The 19,351-nt window shown below is 37.2% G+C and overlaps 1 protein-coding gene across 3 annotated transcripts in view; it reads right to left on the bottom strand.

The window, feature by feature from the left end:
- Window positions 1-19,351, bottom strand: part of alpha-Catr (alpha-catenin related) — a 717,773-nt gene that overhangs the window by 13,804 nt on the left and 684,618 nt on the right. For all 3 annotated transcript variants that reach the window (XM_083139397.1, XM_083139399.1, XM_083139398.1), the window contains exons 9-11: window positions 16,286-16,407; window positions 11,658-11,708; window positions 9,045-9,320 (exon numbers count right to left, since the gene is read on the bottom strand). In XM_083139397.1, the coding sequence (XP_082995523.1) occupies window positions 9,045-9,320; window positions 11,658-11,708; window positions 16,286-16,407 (449 nt within the window). The remainder of the gene's footprint in view (window positions 1-9,044; window positions 9,321-11,657; window positions 11,709-16,285; window positions 16,408-19,351) is intronic.

The raw sequence follows: 19,351 nt of genomic DNA, 5'->3' as shown, positions 1-19,351 counted from the left end.
ACTTTAAAGGTTTCTTTTAAGATGCAACAGTACCTAATCAGTGATAAGATATACTCTAAATGTTGTACATTAGGATGAGGAATGTTTTTAGAATACTACAAATAAGTTTGAAGTTTGGAGAAACTAATTTGCACATTTTAGAGTCTCGGAAATTATTGCTTTGTGAAAAATTATGTGAAAAGTTGCTTGAGCAAGTGAGCACACCCGAAAGTCATCACTATTCACATAGAAATTATTCACAGCATTAATTTCTTTTAAATAAGACTTGTGAATATTTGCTGAGGGACCATGAAAGAGGGTACCTTTGTCTGCCAACTTTTTACCCTAAAATTTGAAACAATAGAATTGAATATTTTCAAGACAAAATGTCTTCATTTGAGATTTTTGTGAAAATAGTGTTCAGCAATGAATATGTATTCCTCTACTTCATTTCTAAAATTAAAGTGTTTGTAAGCACTATATAAGAATATAAATGTGGTGACAAAGTAATCCTGTTGTCCGTGTTGTTGGTCTTTAAAATTTTTTAAAGTAAATTACTTGGTCTTAACTATAGTACAGCACAACATTTGTACGTATGAGACAATGGATGATAATTGTGATAAAGACACCTACAACATTTCTTACTACTAGCATGCAACTAAATTTCATAAATGCATAACTACATTTCTACACATCTACAAGCCTGTATTTAAAATTCTTTTTCACAGCTCTTCTAACGTTTGTTTGCTGCTTTAGGTATACGTTGCACAATTTTGTAAAATTTTATTTTGGGAGGCAGAAACCAACTTTGGCAGTTTACAGCTGTTATCCTGACTATTATACACATGAATAATTATTTACTTTTATCTTTAAGTTGCCCTACCATGTTTAATTCTCATTTTACACTATAAATGGAAGTGGTTGCTTCTGGACTGAAACAATTGCTGACAAAAAAAATTAAGAAAAGTATACATAATGTTAATTGCAATCATTAATGCCATGTGTACGTACAGATAAAAATTTCAGAGATCTATATCAGTGCAAATGAAAGCAAGAGAGGGTAATAAATTTGACATTTTCTCTGAAATTCACGGTACAGATGATGATTGTACAGAAAGGATTACAAAAAAGAAAAGAATGGCTGGGAATCCAGTAAAGATAAAGAATTTTTAAAGAAGATTCTGTCAACAATGAGAATGTAAATTAGAGAGCCCTTCATTTATTAGATAATGACAGATGTGAGTAAGCACAGTGCAACAGAATTTCGTCAAAGCGAACACAACTCAACTGACACAAACCGTACTGGGAATGATCACAGTAAGAATGCGAAACAGTATTGTGTAATAATAATAATGGTGACTGAAATTATACGTATAAAGCATCACTTTTCTAGTATCAAGCATGATCTAATGTTTGAACGATAATTTGCAAAGTTAGTTTAGTTTAAGTCCACTCTATGCTCAGACAGGCTAATCGCTACATTCTTCCAGCAGGACTAAAACAGGAGCCTTTCATTACAAGGTGACAGCTTTATTATTACGCCATTGAGGAAGCTCCAAATGATTATTTGCCTTGAAGTTGTAAATTCAGATTGTTGATTCAACTTGCCTCCTCACATGGCTACTTTGTTTCAATATGGAATATTATATTTTTTGACTGACCCTGGCAATGCAAAGACAGTAAAATGTCTTAACACCACACATCTTCAGGGGCAATAAACATTGGCAGGAGACTTAATAATGGTAATAGTTATACACAGGATTAGAAAAAAAAATACAAGGTGCCCAGTTGCCATGGCACCTGAATTTTCAAATCCAGTTCTATTTTTTTTTAATCATTGGAATTCCCTTATGGAAATTTTCATTGCCTTTTTTAAATTACAGTATATGTGTTTTTAATATCATGTGCATCATTAAATCAGAATAATCTATTGTACGTGTTTCACTGTTGCTAGCCAATTTTAATATCTGCAGAGATATGGATAGTAGAATGTATTGCATAGTTATATGCACATTATGTTATACTCAATGATATTTTATTATATTCCACAGTTACCATGTATTGTATTGACATCATATTATTGTATTATAATTTTACTATATTTGACTGCAACCATAAATTATATTTCATTGTTTTATTATAGTGCATTGTTTATGATATTGTAAACAAACTGACATGTCCGATATCACTGACTGTATATGCAAATAAGTGATTCATGGATGAAATAAATCTTATCTTATCTTATTTATAATGTTACTGGTAGAGCCTTCTTTAGTAAAGTAACTCCAGTGCAAGAATTGATTATTTTTAATCCAATCTTGGATTAAATTTTTCAAAATTTAAATTTCAAAATGTGTAGCTTTATCTTGGTTGGATTCATGGCTCTCATGGCATGTCATGCAAAAGAAAGAAGGAAAAATGCTGGCTCCTGAGAAAAAGTGGCTGGTGCCTGAATTATTTTCAATTTTGTCTGCCCCTGGTTATACAGTCTGTGTTACTGAGCAGCAACGATTGTTCTTATTCATGGAGAAATATGTCGAAGCGTGGATTTGGAGTGTCTGTCCATGTGTTGTGCTCCCATCTTTGGCTAAACGGGGAGATGATTGTGCAGTAAGTGAACCCAATGTTTCAAACAGTAGCTTGCACTCGAATGGTGGGTCTTAAAGTGACAAGCAATGCATGTGTCTGATGTGAAATCTCCCTTAATCATAGCACCACATATAGAGATGGAGTAATTAATAGTAACTTAACGTTTGCAAACAGCCCATGCAGCCACAATCATCTCACAAATATTATTATTTAGAACCGTTTGAGGTGGGTAAACTTGTATAGTGCACCTGAGGCAATGCCAGATTTATAGTATTTTCAACCATGTAATTTATCTATGGGAATATCGGAATGACACCTTGAGGAATCATAAATTGCATGGATATTGACAATGTTCGTTGCAAATTTCCTTTGCACCTCTTCCAAGGTACACAATTACCTGGTGAAGAAAAAGTGAAGACAGAATGATGTGGTTATGTAGATGGAGAGGAGTAAAAATAAGGGTTTACAAGATTGTTGTTGGGAAACCTGATGGTAAGAAACCTCTAGGAAGGTCAAGACAAAACTGGAGGGATAACGTTGAGATGGACCAGATTACAATGGTTTTTGCAAAGAATATGCTGCTATAGATATTTAAACATGTTTTGACAACATGGAATTGGAAGTTACCCATCCTCAGTACCTGGCCGTTTGCCTTGTTTATGTATTACATTATTTTCAAGTGTGGCGTTTTCTCAGAAACTGACTCAATTAACATGCTGTTTTGACTTCAATTGTGAAATTCAGTAAGATAACAAGTTCAAAATTACTAACTTATCAGATAAAAACCAGAGGGCACGCTAAATGATAGTACCATATGTGAAGAAAAACTGGACATGTTCCTGTCCGATGTTCCTTGGAACCACTAGTTTAGAAACCACAGCACACAACCTTGCTTCCTATCTTTCGACAGCTTCTCATGGTCATGATCGGGCACAGGTTGGAAGACGAAAGAGATGCTAAAGGATGTTCCACACCAGACAGCCTTTGCTTTGATTGCTTGAGTGATTTGGTTTATTTTACTTCACTTTTCTGCCACTTTTGACTAATCGTGACGATGAGGATGAGTGATGAAAGGATTCTCACAAAGAACACTCATGCCCAGGCCGGGATTCGAAACCTCGGATCCCTAGCATTGCGGCACACTGTGCCAACCACTTTGTATGTTAGCATCTTCTTTATCTTCCAACCTGTATATCCTTGTCCGTGACAATGACCCTTAAAATGGATCTAGAGCTAGCAATTAAGGTTATAATTGCTGTGGTTTTTAATCAACTGACTCCAAGGTAAGTCATACATGATTGTCCTGGCACGTGACATTAAGAAGTTTATTTAAAATTCTTTGATTCCTGATTTACACTTGCTGTATAATCCTTACCTTCAAATTCACTAATCCTTACCTGCTCAGTTTACATGCTGACTGAAACAAGCCTAAATTATGAGAAGCATATACTGATTTAATGTTAATAACTGTTAAAGTAAAATGTACTTCCAATGCCACATGAATATTCATAAACATTCGTAAAAGGAAATATAGAAATCTTTAGCTACAACATTAACGCTACCCTTTTAAAGATATGTGTTTTTTTACATGTCTGATTTTTAAAAGAATATACATTTATTAATTTTTTATGTGTCAAAGTTGATCTCTGCCCATTTTACCTTACACAAATTTGTAAAGCACTTCTTACTTCCTTTCATAGTCAAGTTTTTTTTAAATAAAATAATAGTACATCTTCTGTAACTTTCTGCATATCTATTCTCACTGTGGAAAAAGTGATTTTTTTGGTCTCTTTTTTCGATACACTACCTTGGAGAATATTCACTACTTACTAAAACTTCTGGCTACTATTTTCAGTTTATGAGCAAGTCCTTTTAGAGTTGTATTAGTCAGGTTGTTGAAGAGGGAATCCTAAGACTTGGAAGAATAAGAAGACAGTGGAAAATGCAATGTAAAAGATATTCACATGTAAGAAAAAGTCTACTAGAGCATTCAAGCAGAACTAGAATAAATACATGAGAATGCAGATTACAACATTTATTACGGCAGTCAATAGGTGGTAAAAAAAAAAAAAAATAGAAGTCACATGCTTTCATTGTGATAAAAAAATATGCTTTCCCTTCTGGGTACCTTCACAGCCTTTGGAAATGTCAGATTTTGCATCAAGCCACACTGTTGCATTGTTTATCCCAAATAGTGTTTGTCAACAAACTTTAGAATCACAAACTGATATCAGATGGTGCACAATATGTAGATACTGTTGAACTTAAAATGTTAAATTTTTAACTTTCCTCTCTCACACCATGACTACATAATATTATTACCTCTAACGGAAGCTTTTGTTTCAGATTTTGAAATTCAAAGTGCAAAAATGTTCCTGAAAAAAGTAGCGTATTTGAAATTTCATGAAAGTAGACATGGACGAGCACCTAACAAACTCATGTATTTAGAGGGGTGGGGTCAATGGGATCTGAACTCCCCCTGAAATTAAATAATAAAAATATAATTGTTTTTGCATTTGTTGTATAATCGATGTTGACAAGGATTACATTGGAATCATAGAACTCATCATAGACAAGATTTAGGCACAGTACTACTTATATTAATACACATAAACATTAATCAGAAACTGTACTTTCGTCAACTGGATCTAATTTTTTTTTCTTTTTCCTATTCAATAAATATTCAATTTGTTATCTATTTGATATTAATTTCCTTGTCAGGGCTTCAGACAAATTTTGTCGATCTTAGATACACATAAGCTAGATAATGAATATGTGTTCTTATATCTCCAATCTTAAAGTAAAAAGTAAAGTGCTCCCCTGTGCTTAGCACCACGCCATGAAGGCATGTAAGGGGTGTGGGAGTAACGCTCCACACTTTCTTGATCCGGTCGTGAGTGGGGGTGATGTGATCAGCATCATGCTCCTGACCCCCAGGGTTTCCCCCAGGTAGCCAGGTCATTCGACGCTGGGTGGGCACCGGGGCCGCTTCCAACGTTAGAAAAGTTTCCGGATTTGAACCGGCCGGGGATCGAACCCGGGACTTTTACCATGGTAGTCAGACGCGTGGCCACCGTGGCCTTATGTGAAGTGTTGTAAGAACAGCATACCATGATGCAAGAAAAGGAGTGAAACAGACGAAGGGATCCGCAATATGGTTGTTATTGCAATGCATTTTTATCTATTCATGTTAATTTTACTTAATAAAATTATGTTTTATAATATTTTTTGTAATAAAACAACAGTACATTTTCACTATTTGAATTATATTAACTTTTTCCATATATCTCAGGGGCAGCTAGTGCTGCACCCCCTCCCCTCCTTCCTGTGGATGCCCTTAGTAATATACCCTACTGCTTTGGCTCTTGTCACACATGCCCATAACATACTAATTAATGTTTACAAAAATGTTAGCTTTATATTTCAGTCAATACGAGATCAAACATTTTAATACCTACACATGAATGCAAGAATTGTACTGTATTTTTACAAGTGCAAAAATAATCAAGCATCTAGAAAAACAACAGGAGATATCTTAATATAGGAATTACCTGAAGCCCTATCATATTTGTTATTCACCTGTAATTATTACACAAACACACCGATGTTAATAAAATATATATGTGCTAACCGAAGTAGACTGGGGTGGTTCTAAGTTGACTAAGCTAATAGTAAGTTAATCTGATTGGTAGTTTTCGTTGGCAAAATGTTCCTTAATTCTATATATAGAAATAATAAATATTATGCCACCTGTACTTTTCATGCTAAACCAAAAACAAACTCTGTGCCAGGGCCTGACAGAGTGGCTTTTCATTGAGTGACGCGTGATCAGCACATTGGGTCCCATCGTCGCTGTTTTCTGGCTTTCGTGACAGGAGCCGTGCTACTTCTTCTTTTCAAGAAGCTTCATGATGATGGGAGCTCCAACTGGGAATGGAACCCAAGACCACTCGTACCAAAAGCAAGACCACTTGGCTACGTGGGAGCCCTTTACTTCATGCACCTGCGTAAAATGCATATTAAAAATTGCATACTCCCTCATTTTTTAATATGAAGAAAACTGAATCCAAAGTAAAATTATACATCAATTCATCTTGCAACTTTTTACATATAATCGATGCCAGAAATGTATCAAATATTTAAGCATATTGGTCAATTTCTTTTCAACACAACTAACATCAGATTCCATAAGTCATGTTCTTACACTGGGACTTCTAGCAATGCAACAATGTGCTCTATCAACAACAAAAAGAAATAAAGGAGTGGAAAATTCACCAGAATCTGAAACAAATCGATTTGAAAATAACGGTATCAAAGAGATGGGTTACAAGAAACATACAATGTCTTGCTCACAATATTAGGCCACAAGTGCAGAAGCATTGAAGACTTACATTTCTGTCTGGATATTGTCTTCATATGTCATTTGTGACACTACAATTTTTTTTATTCTTTTTCAGTTTTACTAGACCTTTGCATTTTATCAATGAATGAGTGATTAATTAGTGATTTATCTATTCGATTTCCTGCTGTTGGAGAGTTATACAGTGAGTCTCAAAGTCGACTTGGCTGCGGAGTGGCAGCCAGCGCACGGGGCAGTGAGAGCATCTGTTGACATTTAGATCCACAGCTGTAGATAGCTGGTGTCCAGTTTGCAAGTGTTTGTGAAGTGTTAAGGTGCTAACAAGTGTTTTAAATTGTTTTGTTTCACTTTATGTATTACTGGTGCCTTTCTGCAGTCTAATAATGTCACACTATCCATATAATTGAAAACAACGAATTTTTATGTACGACTCCTACGTCATTATGAATTCTTGTAGGGAGGTTTGAATGAGTTTCGTAGCAGAATTCCAAGATGCTCCTATTTCACACAGACAGTCTTCGGATACTTGTGAACAAATGTAGGGAAACAGGGTCTGTTGATAAGAAGCGAAGGGTGGAATGGCAGGTGCTTACTGAGGAGAAATTAGATGACGTTGGAGCACGATTGGAACATACTCCTCAAAAATCCCTCTAGCATCTTGCACAAGAAACAGACATTTCCAAGTCGTTTGCATGGCAAGCTACCAAGCTTTTCAACCTGAAGCTATACATTAGAAGCATTGAAAGAAAACATCAGGAGAGAAATTGAAGCAATTTCGGAAGAGAAACCGATGCGTGTTAGTGAAAATTTCCTTTAAAAATGCTGTAAATGTGTGGAACGAGGAGGACATTTCCAACACCTCTCGTAACAAGGTTCGTGTTCATTTTAATTGTAACTGTTTGTGTAATTGTACAAGCTTATTTCATTACATAGCTCGTGGTTCCAGTTATGTGGATGTTGCATCCAGTTTGCTGGCAGATACGCTCTTGCTGCTCTGTGGCCAAGTCGACGGTAAGACTTGCTATATACCATATACTACAGTTTGAATTTAGAAAATTTATTTAAGTTGCGGTATAAACATGAAATAAATTTAGAGAGGATTTAAGGTAGTCAATAAACTTTGATGTTACATAAATAAGCCTATATTTTGCAATTTAAGAAAAAACTAAGCATTTTTCCAACATCAGTTTGTCAAGAGAAGTCTACAAGATACAGCACAAATCATTACAAATGGAATTATCCATAAAGTTACTGATTTCTTGGATATAAGCAAACTTAATCTTCAATTTAACATGATTTAAAAAAGAATCATTCATCAAGTAAAGGACTTGTTTTAGGAGTGAGCTGGATATTGAAGAAACAAACGGGGAAAATAAATGACAATTCACATAGAACTGATGTTTCAGTAGAAACCCATTACCCTTATTTTATAATATCCCAAACTTCATAATAAAGTAATTGATAAATTTTGCTCAGCTACAAAATAAAATATTTTATTTTATTATTATTACTACTGCTTTGCAAAAGGAAACTTGAGTCTGATAATTCCATAGATTTTAATATTAGTTTAATAATCATAGTTTCTTTTAATAATTTAGTTAATATATTACCAGAATAAATTATTTTTTATTATCTATCACTATGGAAACTAATAAAACTAATTTGTATTCATCTTTACCTCTATCAACAGGAAATCAAAGCTTTATATGCAAGTCATTGTAGTTTCTTGCTCATTATAGGCAAGATAATTTAATGTAAATGCAAAGTTTATCAACCTTTTGTGCAAGGAAAGCATTGATGGCCCAATCACAATAACAACCATGAAATTGTAAGGTTGTTCGATACATCAATAGATATAGAAAGATCGATAACATATTAACAGAACATCAAGCATTAAACAATTTTTTCAGATGTCACTGACTTTCAAAAAATCAACCCTTTCTCCAAATAGAATACTAAAAAAAAATAATAGTAATAAATGCATCCAAAGAAATGTTAAATGAATGAGATACACTCAAAGAATGGTACACTCAATGTCACTTAGACATTTAATACCATCACAGCATACCCACATGAGAGAAACAGGCATATCACAGTATCCAATTACCGCACGTACCTGGTATGAAAATTGCCGTACGACCTTGTAGAGTCGGTTAGCCTCCTCGGCAAAGTACTCAGCCTGCGTGAACAGGTCCTGCGTTGTCTTGAGAGCGCCTTCGCCCCGAGTGAACTGGTACATACTGAATGCCATCGACGACATGTTTTTGGCACGTTTCACGATGTCATTGTTTTCTTCCAGGGCCGCATTTTCTTGCCACTTCTCCGTTTCCGCATCCATTTCTGATGAGATCAATTTCATTTCCAGTCCCGTTTTGGCTATCTTCGCTTGCTCCTAAATTACAGAAACATTTATGTGATTAAGAATAAGTATATATACATCTAAGTTTTCACTTACTTTATTACTGGATCTATTGCTTCTTTAACACAATATTTTCAGTGTTTCAACAGTCTTCTTCAGGTGATAAATATGATGATATCATATCATATCAATCATCCTTGTTTATCACCTGAAGAAGAGATGAAACAGTAGAAATACTGTGTCTAACAACAGATTATGTATCAGAACCAGCAATAAAAGCAAGTGAACACTAATCACCTACACTATATAGCCAAAAGTCATTGGACACCTACACTATATTGCCAAAAGTCATTGACACCCAAGTGAAAGTGGCGGTAGTGTCATGGTCTGGGGCTGCTCTTCCTCATTTGAGCTCGGGTCATTAGTTTTGGTCAATGGCACCATGGACAGTGGTGTTTACGAGGACATTTTAGACAATAGCATACTGGCCACACTGTGGAAACAGTTTGGAAAGGCCCCCTTTCTCTACCAACACGATAATGCTCCTGTCCATAAAGCAGGGTCCATTGCATCATGGTTTGAGGACAATCAGGTGGATGTACTTAGCTGGCCCGCTCAAAGCCCCGACTAGAACACCATAGAACATCTTTGGGATTAACTGGAGCGTCGGTTGCGTGCCAGATCCACTCGACTAAAAACCACCCATGAACTACAGGAGGAATTGAAAAAAAAAAAACACCAGCAAGATACCAGAACTTAGTGGAAAGCCTGCCCTGTAATAATAGCGAAGGGAGGGCTGACATTTTTACTTACCTGACTGGTGTCTTTGGAATGTACAGCACTGGGTGTCTGGTGACATTTGGCTATATAGTGGACATTATTTATTCTGAATAATGTTGGCACAAGGTGTAAGCTACACTTTAATTCATGTAATTTTCCAAAGACAACAGTGATTTGACAAAATGTTGACTATTTTTATCACAATTAGTGAAATAGGAGATCTTCTGTGGTTTGACATTTTCTTCTCTAGCATTTCAACTGAGAGAAGTATTGCTAAAATGCACCCAACAGACAAATTGGCACTGTAGCAATATTGGCTGGTAAAAGTGTATGAGAAAAATTGCCAAAAATATTACAGATTCAATATAAAATAAATTGTAATATGTGCCAGAACCAGGACCCCTTCCATGTATCAGAACTTTATTAATATTAGTCACGTCAGTCCACAACTATTTAAATTCAAATGGCTGTCACATCTTCAATAGCAGTAAACAATAAGTTCTCATAGGGTTCGAAACAGTACAATTAAAATAAAAATTAAAAATTCTTGCAAACATTAGAAAGAAAAAAGTTGTACAAGGAACTGGAAAGCAAGAGAGTTTGATCTAGCCAGTGAAGTCTGAATAAATCCCACGATTGCAAAAAAAGTTTAAGTCCACTTTATGCTCTGATCGGGACGAGCATTATTTTTTCCACTCAACTTGTGAATGCGGTTTCATTTCGTTCTCTCTGATTGGCTGTTGGAAAGTTACGGTGCTGTGATTGTGAGAATGTCTTGTTTGTACTGTACGTTAGGTTAGGTAAGATCAGATTAGAAAGCAGCAACTTTCCACTAAAAAATAGGAAATAAGACATTCTCACAATCACAGCACCATAACTTTCCAACAGCCAATCAGAGAGCAAGAAATGAAACAGCATTCACAAGTTGACTGGATGAAAAAATCGCAATCGGGACTGGAGCTACAGCTTAAAGTGGCATCCAAACCACTGTGCAATGTGCCTACACCAGAGATCGATCTCAGGGCCCCTCGAATACAAGATGACAGCATTATCACAAAGGAAGAAGTCACATGTACTGGATGATGTCAGGCATATGATTTCTATATCTTCTTCTTGCACAGCAAGTATTCTTATCTGCAACATGAGTCTTTTTTATGTGACCTGGTGATTTCCAGCAGATAAATCATACATACCAGCTTTGCATTTCCTAATACAACCCCCAGTGATAATGTCAATAATGCCAAGATAAAGGTGCTAACGTCACAAATTTTTAGTGTTTATTGGGATAGATTTATTGGTGGCGAATCATCCTTATAATGCTTTTCAAAATATTTAAATAAATGGGCTTATTAAGACTGTATACAAATAAAATAATCTCATTGGTTTTCTTTACTATTTGAAATAATAAATTGCACATTCCTCCTAACTATAGATTTCTGAAACACTCATAATAACAATGATTGCGTTCTTTATAATTTCAAACTGTAAACAAATGTATTTTCAGTGAAACGTGTACAACAATAACTAGTTTTAAGCATTAAAATATGAATGAGATTCCATTAACAATACACATTACGTTAGACAGCTTACCTCTGAGTCCAGACGCACTGGTTTCAATGGTTTGCTGGTTGTCCCATGTTTCTGGAAAGGGTAGAAAGAATACAAATAAAACTAAACGAGAAGGTGAGAGTACCTCCATTAAAGATGGAAACAGTTAAACCAGATGTGAAAGCTCAGAAATTACAATGTCATTTCACATTTATTGTTTGTGCAAGTCATCAAAGATGCAACAATCTTAGATTTAAACTATAAGTAAGACACCTTTTTCTGTCATATTTCCAATCATTGACTCTATTTCCTCTCTGTAACAAAATAATTAGAAACTGGGGCATTCCAGCGTTAAGTGTCTGACATTTTAGATACAAAATTTAAGGTTCTAGACATGAGATTGGATTAAAATATTCATAAGGAACTGATCTCGTAGAGTTGTGAACGGAGCCTGAATGCGCGAAAAGCATTAACAAGAGTGAGTTATGTGTGTGACGCTTTAAGAATGTAGCAAATTTTGACTTCATTTGTCTGTGAAGCATGTAGGCTGCAGATGCTAGTAACTTTTATTGGTGAAATGTGCAAATTATATGAATTCACAAACATCTAAAGCTTAATGCAATTAAAAACAATAATAATTTCCAGATTGTTTCATTTTGTTATATTTTAGGGCTGAGCCAATAACGATACCAATGTATCGGTATTGGTTGATGTTTTTGCACCGATACTAGCCAATACCATTGTTTGAGTCGCTAGAGGAGCGACAAAACCAATTGTATTTTTCCATTTCAAAGTTTCGTTCACCCTCTCCAACTTATCTTTTGTTTTGAAAAAAATGAAAAATATTAGGCAAATCCAGAAAGTAAGTTTCCCACTTGCAGGCCATGCATATTGAAACTGGTTTTGCACATGCGTGAGAGGCACATGCCCTGGCTAGTGAATGTCCTAGAAAACGCCTCCCGAAAGTCCTCAGTAGCGTCACAGTAGCGATGAAACATGGCGGCTCTTATTCTATCTCCTGCCGTGTGCGAGGTTCGTTCGGTTATCAAGTTCTTGAATGCACAAAACATACAGCCAATTAAAATTCATCGTCAGCTGTGCCAGGTGTATGGGCCAGACGTCATGAGCAAGCAGATGGTGCATTGTTGGTGCAGGACATTTACTGAAGTTCTGCAAAATGTGCATGACGACGAGCGCAGTGGGCGGCCATCGGCCATTATGGACAAGCTTGTGGAGCAGATGCAGCAGCGCATATTGGAGGATCGTCGCGTCATGATCACGGAACTCAGCAGCCATTTCCTGCAGATTTCTCGGTCGTTGTTGCACGATATTGTTACCAAACGCCTCTTGTTCCAGAAATTGTGAGCCCAGTGGGTGCCAAAACAACTGACACCCGAACACAAAGGAAAATGCATGGGCACGGTGCTGACATTTCTGCAGCGTTACCATGATGATGACGATTTTCTCAACCGGATCATCATCACAGAGGATGAAACGTAGTTGCATACATAACCCCAGAAAGCAAGCAGCAGTCCATGCATTGGCACCACAGTGGATCTCCATTGTAGGATGAAGTTCAAACAGTGTGTGCCGGCGCGAAAAGTGATGTGCAGGGTGTTCTGGGACAGACAAGGCATTCTGCTCATCGAGTTTCTGCTCAGAGGTGAGACTGTTAATGCTAACCATTACCGTGAAACACTTTGGACATTGCGAAGAGCCATTCAGAATAAGCAACGCAGTAAGCTCAGTGGCAGGGTGATCTTGCTGCATGACAATGCGAAGCTGCATACGGCTATGCACTGCAGCCCTTCTGGGTAAGTTCGGTTGGGAGGTGTTCAATGATCCATCGTACAGCCTGGATCTCGCTCCCAGTGATTACCACCTGTTCTTGCACCTGAAAAAGTTCCTATCCTGTCAACATTTTCACAGCGACGAAGAGGTTCCGACGGCTGTCACACAGTGGTTCGGCGCCCAGGTGGCGGACTTCTACGACGCAGGTATACAGAAGTTGGTCCCACGCTATCACACGTGTCTGAATTACGGCGGGAATTATGTTGACTAGTAACTGGACAAGTGCTGTATCTGTGGCAATAAATCATCGAATGAAATAAGGTTTCCTTTTTGTGCATGACCCCAGGGAAACTTACTTTCTGGATGCACCTAATAGTTGTGAATTTGTTACATGAACCTGTACTCAAGTTTCCGGGAACAGCCAGTGCGTGACACAAAGATTTGATGCAGATAGGACTCGTGGTCAAGTATCTTGCAAATCAAGCGTAACGTAAAATTATCCCCATAGGAGTTTGCTGCTTCTGTTCAGTTCTCTTCGAAGTCTACCAGGCTTTGTATGTATAGATGCGGTCTCGTGTAACAATAACCCCAATGAGGTCCCGAAAGCTAACGATGTACCTGTTGGTAATCCTTCCACTTTCTTTGGTGTTTGCGGACATTCCTCTCCTTACTGACCTCCCGTAGTCAAAAAGGTCATAGCAATTTCCTGGAAATTCAAATACCTGGGCTAATCCCCCCTTTTCCTTTCCAACTTTAGCCTTTTGTTTGTCCCAACTGGGTTTCATCGGGCATGTTTCGGCACAAGGAACGTGGCAGGGGAATATTTTTTTTTTGAATGACAGATGACGGCAGTTAGTTTCTGGAAAGTATAATGATGGGTTTGGATTTCCTACCATGCCAAGCGATAGAACTATGCATTTAATTTTTCTTAGAAATTATTTGCCGAAAGTATATCGAAAGCAAAGTCACTTTGGAATATCACTGCACTGAAGTCAATCGCCTGATATAAAAGCAAGAGACTGGTAAGTTTTCATTCTCTCCTTACATTTTATTCTCTTTGTTAAATGACAAAAAAAGTCGAGGTTTTACATTACAGCTTTAATGTTAGTTTTAGACATTGTGTCCGGGGCTGGGAAATCTCCAATTATTCTTGTGTTCACGGATCATTTAATGTTCGTTTGGAAAGAGTGATCCTTTAGTTTTAGAGGAGGTTGAAGAGGCATAATCTCATTTTTCAACATTGGGGAAGAGAAGGACGACGACCACACGATTGCCTTGCTCTTAGCTTCACTTAATATTTCTCTAATATTTGAAACATCTGATCGATTGTCACTTAAAAAAAATGTAAAGTTGAGATGCATCGTTGCAACAGAGCATCGTTTGGTGGGTTAATTTATTCATCGCCCCTCGTCAGAAATGCATATGTATAAAATGTAATAATAATAATTATACAGACACACACATATGTATGTATGTATGTATATGTGTGTATATATATATATGTATATTGTGGAACGATTCAAGGGAGACTCTGTAAAAAGGTAAAATCTCTCTCCAGACATCAGTGCTCGGTCAAGCGACATGACGTCAGGAGGCTCTGCATACTTCGTTACTACTGGGTTCAAACCTGTCATCGGCTGGCAAATATGGAAGTGCTGACCATGCAGCTAGGAAGTATTTGCCAGCAGCTTAAAAGAGCTAGGCACTAGAATTTGGGAGTTAGTCACACCTCAGAATTCAGTAGAAGCTCTAAGAGAATACCAGCTACCAGGCTAAGACCTCCTGCACATTCAGGTCTCAAGCTCGGCTCGGAACTTCGGGACGTAGCTTTAGCCCAAGGCAACCGCACAGTTCATATGGGAGTTGACCAACCTCAGTACCACGGTTTGTAAGTCACAGCCGTAGGTCAGCCGCCGCTCGAATAGCCGTCTCAAGGGCTATCTCTTCAAGACCAGCTTGTGTGTCACCATCTGCCATGGGAAATAAGACCATGAGCTGTCGAACCCAGGACTCCATGCTCTGTTGTCTGACGTCTACACTCAACCACTTGGCCGAGAGGTAAGATGCACATTGTCGATATCTCTTGAAATCTTTCCACTCTCTGCCAGTAGCCTGTCAGCAAGATTGTATCTGTATCTACCATCTGACCCCAAAGCGTTAACAATCACGATCCCCGTAGTTTGTGTTATTGAAACAGTGAACGCATAAATATATATTTATATATAACATTTATTTTAAATTTGAAATTATACAAATATCGGTATCGGTACAGCCCTATTATATTTACATGGAGAATGCCCCAACTAAGAAAGTGTTTTGTTGTGCAAGTCACTTTCACGTATGCCAACAGAATGTCAAAATACAGTTTTCAAACAAAATATAGTGCACTTTCAGATCTGATTTAACTAAATATCAATGGGCACAATAAGGTACAATGAATATCATAACAGCATCTGGCATTATGCAAGTTTATTTGTAATGCTTTAGATAAACTTAAGTCAAATAATTAGCACTACAGAAATTTCATATAAGTGTTCAATCTAAATTTTAAAACTACTGCACTGACATAACATCTGAATATTATCAATGATTCATGGCCTCCTTTAGGTTTCAAGAAAATGATTTTTGGAGAAATTATCAAACTTCTCACAGCATGGAGATGAGGATCCTATTAGCTCTTTACAATTTGAAATGCCTGCAAGCTGTTTTAAATCAACAATTAGCAAAAACAATGAAAGGTTTGTAAAGATAAATATACTGATCTACAAACTTAGAAAATTTCTGTTAAATTTTTAAAATTCAGAGTATGGAGGAAATGTCTAGTTAGAGTATATGTTGTTTCAATAAATACACATATTTTATTGGAATAAATCACATACCCCTGGTCGAGGAAGTGACATGTACACCTGTTTCTCTGGAACCCTCCCTCGACATGATTCCATTACCTCACGAGCTACTGTGGTCACATCTGTCATTAAAGCTTGCCACATATCCGCAAACACTACAAAGAAGAAAATAAAATGTAAACACAATGCATATCAATATAAAACATTTCACTTTTAACAAAAGAATTCTACACTATTATTCATTCATAAACGATCACAAAATTTAAACTTAAGATTAAAAATGAGAATTCACTAATCATCTGTAAGAAATTTACCAGTATATATGTGTTTTACAATAAAGTTTCACAATTTTCAATTTTATGTACATTGCTATATCATAGAGTATACTGATTCCTCATGATTAGCCAAAGTGGCAGAAAAGTGTCGTGAAATAATCTAAGTCAATCAGTCAACATACAGTCTGCAGTCTGAAACACAGTGATGTACCATTCACACATTTTTTCTGAAAAATAATAAATGCATTGCTTTCATGTGAAGTGGCTATTCAAGATAGTTTATCATTCTTTGTTAATCAGATTTGACATATAAGAAAAGTTACTATACTTTTGTGTAAACAACATATATAATAAGTATAATATATATATTTCATAGAAGACATTTACCACCCCAAACTTGCCCCAAAATAGCACATTATCCAATAAGGTTGAAATTTCATAGTTTCTGAAACTTGTCAATTCACCTCATTACAGGCAAAAGAAGAGAAACTACATCAAGTCAGACACAGATTACACACATGCTCTTGCACTCTGTGGTAAAGAACTTAGAACAAGCATTACAAAGACAGATAGACCAAGATGAATCCTGCATAAAACATGGACATTTTTTTTTGTGTTTGTTTGTTTTCTCATCTACTTATTCAATACTGTAATGTCCATTGCAGTCCCACATTTTGGACATGCGGTCTAAAGTGTCAGGCTTTGGGTTCCAGCAACAGGACACATACAGGTTCGAGTCTCCTGGGGGAACTGTAACAACTTTTCTCCTGAGATTTCAACCTGTATATGGAACCGGTGGACACCACCATTGTGAGAAAATTGAGGAGCTACGAATGAGTAGCGTAATCCGGTCATAGAAAACCTACAACAATGACTAGGGGTTCGTCCTGCTGACCACACGTTACCTCAAAACTGGTCAGATGATCTACCTCTGGTGGGAGTGAGCCAGTAATCGGTAGGTAGGCACTGGCCCTCACAGGCTGTTATTCCACGGGTTATTCTTAATGTTTATTGCAGTAGTGGCTTCTGCCTATTCACATATTCGCACGTGCACACCCAAATAAATCTGTAATGCAATTAATTTTTATTATACTTATTCACCGAACACTATCTCCTTCAAAACATTAAATGTTCCCACACCCCATCACCGGCCATAAGCTGAAGATTATCAGTGCCTCAAGACTAAGGTGCGTTTGTTTTGCACAAGTTGCAGTGCGCTCAATGCTAGTTGTTTGCCACAAGCAAGGAGAGAGAAGTGATTGGCACCTGTAGCTTGCAGTATTATTGGCTTCATGAACATTGCTAGTGCTGTGTTCACAATGCAGTGTTACAATCCCATTCCATTCGAGATTGTGTGGCGGAGTAGAGGCAGCCCACACATCATCAAAAAATGGAGGGATTTTTTTCTTTTCTTGAAAAAGGGACATGTCTATGGTATCTTCGCCCACTCTGTTCTGAGCATGGCAGGGGAAAAAAGTAGGGGAGGAAGGGGGCAACTGAAAGCGAAAGACGTGTTTTAAACAATGTCTTGCATTGCCTTTGCTCAGTACAGTTTGGACAAAATAAACTGTCCTTGTGGCGCTGTAGTCTATCAACCCATGCAGGGGCAGCGGCGGCTCGTGACTTTTCAAAGATGCGTGCTACAACTGATGCTGTTTTTCATGTACTTATAATTACCCCTACCCCCCACCCCATCCCCCACCCACTTTCGATCTCGCCATCCAAGTTCCGGGTTGGAGTCTCGGCCCGGATATGGGTATTCTTTGTGAATGCCCCTTCATTAATTTCATTATTACAAAGTATTACAAAGAATACCCATACCCGGGCCGAGACTCCAACCCAGAACTTGGATGGCGAGATCGAGTGCCTTTAAATACAGTGCTGTTGACAAGATGTTCTTTAACAGCATTGTCTAAACTGCTGACAAAATCAACGAGCCCTAAAAATACCCAAGGGTTTGCGGAGGAATCTGTTTCGTCGTGGCCGGCCACGCAGGGCCAACGCAAAAGCTCCACAGAACTTGATGCAGTCTATGATTTTTGACAAGACGTGGCGATTTTTTCAACTTGCTCATTATGCGATTCTAGATAAGCGTGGCTTAACTGCGTTGCTATGTTGACAGTTCCGAGAGAGACAAAATTTAACTCATTATTCATGTGCTTTTTGCTTTCACTATGCTTTCTCATATACTCACAAAAATGTCCTTGATCTTTTACCCCTCCTTCAGACCACGAATCATTACTTCCAAAAAGTATGCAAGGAAAACAGAATAATGCATTTCGAATTTGACACCCACAAAGCCATGGTTCACTATATTACAGTTTTCTATTAAATCGCCTTTTATACGTAGCGTTCTTACCTCCCTTTGCATTTTGCCATAGATCCAAATCTGGCAACGGCCGTCCTAGCGCTTTTATTTCCAACTTTTCTTCAAGTGTTCTTGAAGAGAAAGGTCGCTGCAACAAAGAATCCACCGAATTCATCGTACACTAACATACAATCACTTTCACTTCTAACAACAACAAAAAGCTAATCCTTCACAACAATGACCACCACTTCATGCACCGCACGATATTAACACAATGAACCGCGTGGAAAATTTTCGGGTCTGGAAGCCGGGGAAAAATGACTGTACTCTGTAAGTTTGTTTCTTGACTATTGAAGTGCTACATAAAAACAAGGAAATATCTAGCATTTAAAAACAGGTAATTTAGATAAAATATAAAATTAACATTTCCTAAATATAAATTACAAAGCAGAATCCACTTTCGGAAGCAAAAAATGCACGGACTATAGTTTCAGAGTTGCAATCTTTACAACTTAC

This window comes from Lepisma saccharinum, chromosome 17 (genome assembly GCF_977018435.1).
Source record: "Lepisma saccharinum chromosome 17, izLepSacc3.1, whole genome shotgun sequence".
Classification (NCBI taxonomy): Eukaryota; Metazoa; Arthropoda; class Insecta; order Zygentoma; family Lepismatidae; genus Lepisma; species Lepisma saccharinum.
Note: the sequence above shows the minus strand (reverse complement) of the source record. Positions and strands in the feature narration are given on the sequence as shown.